Source organism: Lepidothrix coronata, unplaced genomic scaffold (assembly GCF_001604755.1).
Source record: "Lepidothrix coronata isolate B3197 unplaced genomic scaffold, Lepidothrix_coronata-1.0 Scaffold124, whole genome shotgun sequence".
Lineage (NCBI taxonomy): Eukaryota > Metazoa > Chordata > Aves > Passeriformes > Pipridae > Lepidothrix > Lepidothrix coronata.
Window position 1 is genome coordinate 4730346 of NW_016690304.1, and position 6000 is coordinate 4736345.

Genomic DNA, 6000 nt, shown 5'->3' on the forward strand with positions numbered 1-6000 from the left:
ATTCAGTGGACAGACAAGGTTTCCCCCCCTCTAATTAAGTACTAGAGTACTTTCACATGTACTTCAATATGAAAAATTATTGTTCCCTACTGTAAACAAGTCAGTCTCAGATACGATGTCTCACCAGAACAACAGCAGTGGAATAAAAGAAGGCTTCCTTCAGATAGTTAAGAGCATGACGTTATTTTGCTTTTATTAGTAATAATTCATGCAGCATGAAAAGAAGTACTCCTGCAGTCCGTAACATTGACCTAATTGAAGCTACATGCCCTAGTGAGGGAAAAACAACAGCTCTACCTGCTAATATTACACAATTATTGAAAGACATTTTTTAATAACTAGAAAAAATATGAATTTTTTCTGAAGCAACCAGTGGTGTTAGAAACCTGTAAAACATGAGATTTTTTTAGAAGCCATGAGAGTCGAATTAAAAGAATAACTGATATAGATGTTTTGGAAACTGAATTAATACCCATCCATCTCTTTCTCTGAGGATGTTCAATACATAGGATGCTTTAGTATTTATAAGGACCACAGCTATATAAATGGCATACTACTGGTCAGTCAGTCAACAGCTTACTGATGTTGTCTACTTAATAAGGCAAAATGCTAATATTTTACAAGTATCACCCCAGATTCACTTTATCAGCATAGAATGATTAACTTAGCACTGTATCAGAAAGAAAAGCATAAAAAAGTTCAAGGCACAGTATTTTTAATCGCATCAAGGTATCTTCCAGCAACCCTTCTGTGGTTACAGCCAGGTGTGATAACAACTAAGACCTTCCCATAACATTCTCCACCACCTGCACAATGCTTCTCCACCATTCAAGATCACAGCAGTACCCTGTAGAGGTGCATCAAAAGTCTTTTTTGTCCCTCCCACTGTTTAAATCTCATATCATAAGGAACAGGTTAGTAGCTAAAAGATGGAATATTCTGGAAAACAACTTCCAAGAATCTTATCCAAACTAATTCCTCAGGTATCAGACATCATCCATGCTAGAAAAGCTTGTCCAAAGAGGAATTTTCTCCTGCCCCCCGCTCCATATGTACCTGGTTTACTAAAGCAAGCAGCTTTCTAACCCACGTGGTATCCACAGGCCCAACACACCTTACAGACTGATGCTGAGGGTCACCTCATTCCGTGCATTACAAAGGGCCAGAAGGACCTGCTGCTTCAGTCTCAGTCTGTAGTGTGGTATTACAGCAATATATAAGCTATGTATGATTATAAAAATTAATTTAAAAATAACTCCACATGCCTTGCACTCAGTCCCCTATAATCTCTTGCTACACATTTAAAGGTCCTCCAGCACTAGAAACACACTCTTTGACCAGGTAAAGTTTGCAGTTTAAACTGAAGAGACAGGCAAGCTGTTGTAACTCAGTGTTGCAGATAAGGCTCTGTAATCTGCACATCAAACCCCAACAGTTTACAGGGCAAGGGGAAGCTTCCCATGAACCATTTAATCCCCTAGAGCCTGGAACAACATTCTCAGCAGCAACATTCCCACCAATGCATTATATTCTTATTATATTCTTTGTTACTACTCATGATATGCATGGGGTAGGGGCACCACTGTCCACTACAACCAGCACAGGTATCAGATAAGAAGAAATACTGTTACAAACAACCAATAAGGAACTATGGGAGAGAAAGCACATTATTTAGAAAATTAAATTTTTTAAATTAACAATGTTTCTGTAATTTAAAAAAGTATTGAAAGTCCATAAATCATTTAACAATCTCATGCTTGTGGAAAGTTTGTTTGAGCAGAACCTCCACAGACACATGACTAAAAGCTTACAATTATTTTGATTTAACACTGTTTTGTCTTTTGATTGCTGCCTTTAACCACCACTGAAAATCTGAAGAGAAGCTATTTTTTCATACACATTCACTGGTGTCAAAGAATTTACCGTTCATTTTACTGTTAACTGTAGTGACTGACTGAGGCAATTCAAGGTGAGTTAATTCTGGTAACACTATCTTCATGTGTCAGGAGAAAAACTCCTAAACCAATCCTAGCAGTACACATTCCCAGCAGTAGACTCAGCCTATTTAAATACAGACTGCTACTAGAGAACTATTTGTTACTGTTTTATTTTCCTTCGAAGGCTTTTTAGCTGTTCTGAATGTATAATATAATTCTGGCTGTCCAATACATTACTCCAAATGCTTTGGGCATCCCTTGTCAACAGCATCAAATCAAAATACCAAACCAGACATTCTACAACAAAACAAAAATAAGATCCTCCTTGAATCTCTCAGCCCATGTTCATGAGCCACCACGAAGTAGAAAATATCATCAGCAGAGTGATGTAGTTAAACAGCAAATTGAAAAATACCTCTGTGTTTAGGAGGGTGGGAGAGAACTCTCCAAACTCCCACCTTTAGTGAGTCATCCCTGCCTAGGAAGAATGCCCCACTACCTGCAGTTTTGGTGAGAGCCTTTCCAGAGTGGCAAAACCTTGAAACACAGCAATGGAAATGAGCACCAGACCTCCTGAAGAAAATTAACCTTGTCCTTTGGGATGAGCCCTCTGCAGCAGATGAAGGTAACAATTGCATGTGTTTGACAATACAACAACCACGCTTTGCAAAAACATGACTTCCAAAAACACACACGCAAAGGAACAGCTTACCAAATCTCTTAAATTATAGCAAATACCTGAAGTGTGAGGAACCCGAGATCCTCCTGTCCTCACCCTACCAGGGAAAATTAGGCTGGACTGAGCTCTGCTGCCTCAGCAAGGCACTTTCCAGTTTTTCACGTAAAGCTGCCTCAGCTACCTCTGCCTGAGCAACACGGCTGACAGCAGTGCAGATGTACCCTGAGAGAGTGTTGTATATCAGCTACAACTTTAATCAAAATGGGAATGAAAAAAAAACCCAACCAAACCACACCAGCAACACAGGCTGTTATTTGTATTATTATACACATTTTGTTATCAAGCTGTCAAGTGCTTCAGTAGCAGCAGAAAATCTTGAAGCTGTCTATATAAATAGTTAAAGGCAGAAACAGAAACACATTCCCTGTTCCTGTTTGTTTTAAAAAGGCCCCACTTGTCCGCTCCCACAAGGGGAAGTTAAAATCAATAGTTGCTATTTTTAGTCATAAACATTTCTTTTATTGTCAGACAAATGAGGAAATAAAAATAGTAATGCTAATTTCAATTACCTTCAAAAGGGGAAATATGCAGACGTGTCAAATGCAAGAGATAAAACCTATATGCAAGGAAAGCTTTCAGAGGACCATTATAAACAACAGACTCTGACAGTGTCCTTTTAATAACAAAATATGTTTCAGAAATTTCACACAGTCCAAACGTCAAGATTTATGGTTGACCAAATGTATGATGACATTAAATTTTACTGATGTTTTCACAGCTGCAGACCACTTATTGGAAAAAATGTGGTTAAAAATAAAGCAGCAGCAAGACTTGCTAAGATCAGGACTCAGATTTTTCTACTCCGCTTTTGGCTGAAACTCATTACAAGTCAGAACAATTATAAAAATATTAAATTTAAATCAAAAGGAATTGTCTCAAGATCTAAGAAACAATATAAAAAAAATAGTGACAGAATTGATGCTCCCTACAGCTTACATATAGACCATGCCAAGCTAGCTTCAGCCAAAACTGGAGACTATGTAATGTAATTTATAAAAACACACACTTCCACAGAGTTTACAATAAAACAAATCATAAAGGATAGAAGGAAATATCATAAAAGTAAGCTGATGTGCACAGAACAAACTTCAATACATAAGGAACAGAAAATACGTGAAGAAAAAAAAATGTTCACTGAATTCCTCTAAAGATTCCTTTTATAAAGCCATGAAGTAAAAACGACAAATATTTCAGTGGTACATTTCAAACAGATGTACAATATATTTTTGACAGCCTGTCGTTTCCCATCCAGTACACCCTGTATCCTTTTACTGTGATCTGACTGCATTACCCCAGTGTTACGCTGTTCCAACTGCCAAAATATTTACAGAGAACACTAACAGAGAGCATTGTGAAAGATACATATATTTTTCATAAAGCATTTAGAATACTTTAAAACACATTTCACATGGAAGAGGATTTATTTATTTAAGGAAACCTAAACGTTAAGCTTTTGTACTGACAAAGACACAACCATGACACTGGCTGAAGGTGGTTAATCACTCCCACAACAGCCACAGTAAATTCTTGGCCATCTAAGACAACAAAGCAGTTCAACCAGAAGAAAATTATCTTGTAGTAGCTACAGCTATATAGAGAGGCTTGAGAAAGAAATTCTGAGCTGATGCAACACCTCATGCGTTCTTGAGAGGAATAACTTCTATTCTGACATCTCCTGACGTTCAGCATGAGATGAGTTGTCTGTCAGAAACCACACCTCTGCAATCAAGACAAAAAAAAATAGGAAAAAAAAATGGAGGCTGAAGACTAGCTAAAAAAAAAAAAGCAAATATTAATGTGAACATTGCGGATTTGCAAAATTCTCTAGATAACTTCAATTACCTAAAGCAATGAAAGGTGAGAAATACAACCGTGATATTGCTGGAAGGAAGGTGTGAGCTTGCTTCCACTCCCTCAAGTCTCTCTGTAGGGAAACCATATGCCTTTCCCCAAACAATCAAAAATTAGGATACTCCTAATACCATGAATAAGCCAAGTGTGGTGGTTTGACCCAGGCTAGATGTCAGGTGCCCAATAAAGCCTCTCTGTCAGCCCCCTCCTCAGCTGAACAGAGGAGAGGGAATATAACAAAAGGCTTGGGTGTCGAGATAAGGACAGGGAAACTCATCAATTACCATCACTGGCAAAACAGACACAGCTTGGGTAGAAAAAAATTCAACTTATTACCAATGAAATCAGAGTAGGATAATAAGAAATAAAAACTAAATGTCAAAACACCTTCCCCCCACCCCTCCTTTATTTTCAGGCTTAACTTCACATCCAATTTTCCCTATCTCTTTTCCTCAGCAGCACAGGGGAACAGGGTATGGTGGTTGCACTCAGTTCATCAAATGTTGTCTCTGACCCTGCTGCCTCCTCATCCTCCAACCTACTCCAGCATGGGGTCCCTCCCACGGGGGACAGTCCTCCGTGAACTGCTTCAACACGGGCATCTGCTCCCCTGTAACCTCCGTGGGCTGCAGGGACACAGCTGCCTCATCATGGTCTTCATTCACCACAGGCTGCAGGGGAATCTCTCTTCCAGCTCCTGGAGCGCCTCCTGCCCCTCCTTCTGCACTGGCCTTGCTGTCTGCAGAGTTCTTTCTCTCACTTTTTCTAACCCCTCTCTTTGATCTGCTGTTGTGGGTTTTCTTCTTCCCCTTCCTAAATCTGTTATTCCAGTGGTGCTACCACCATCACTGATATAGATAGATAGAGATATATATATGTACGTAAACACACACACACACACACACACATATGCTGCATTTTTACACGGAATCACAGAATAGTGCAAGTTGGAAGGGACCTCTGGAGCTCATTCAGTCCAACCCCCCTGCCATGGCAGGGTCACCTGCAGCAGGTGACACAGGAACGTGTCCAGGTGGGTTTGGAACGTCTCCAGAAGGAGACTCCACAACCTCCCTGGGCAGCCTGTTCCAGTGATCTGCCACCCTCGATGTACAGAAGTTCCTCCTCGTGTTGAGGTGGAACTTCTTGTGTTTTGGTTTTCGGCCGCTGCTCCTCGTCCTGTGGCTGGGCACCACCGAAGACCGTGCAACACGTACTTTCAGCCTTCTCCTGTCTAGACTAAACAGCCCAGCGCCCACAGTCCCTCCTCGCAAGGGATGTGCTGCAGACCCCTGCCCACGCTGCAGCTCAGCACAGACACTTCAACACGACACACACGGACCCTGAGGGGGCGCGGCCACCCCCCCGGCGGTACCTGCGCGACCGCCGCCATCGCTCCCGCCGTCGGCCCGGCCACGGGGGGGCGGGGCCAGCGCCGGGCCCCGCCCGTCGCCACGGCGGGTCCGCGCGCCA

The 6000-nt window shown here is 41.4% G+C and overlaps 1 protein-coding gene across 2 annotated transcripts in view; it reads right to left on the bottom strand.

Annotated features, from left to right (window-relative positions):
* Positions 1-5960, bottom strand: part of CUNH10orf107 (chromosome unknown C10orf107 homolog) — a 53129-nt gene extending 47169 nt beyond the window's left edge. The window contains exon 1 of one of the 2 annotated variants that reach the window (XM_017826171.1): positions 5870-5930. In XM_017826171.1, the coding sequence (XP_017681660.1) occupies positions 5870-5920 (51 nt within the window). In that variant the 5' untranslated portion in view covers positions 5921-5930. Of the gene's footprint in view, positions 1-5869 lie in introns of both variants that reach the window. The other variant, XM_017826172.1, reaches the window with a different exon arrangement.
* Between the last annotated feature and the right edge of the window lie 40 nt (positions 5961-6000).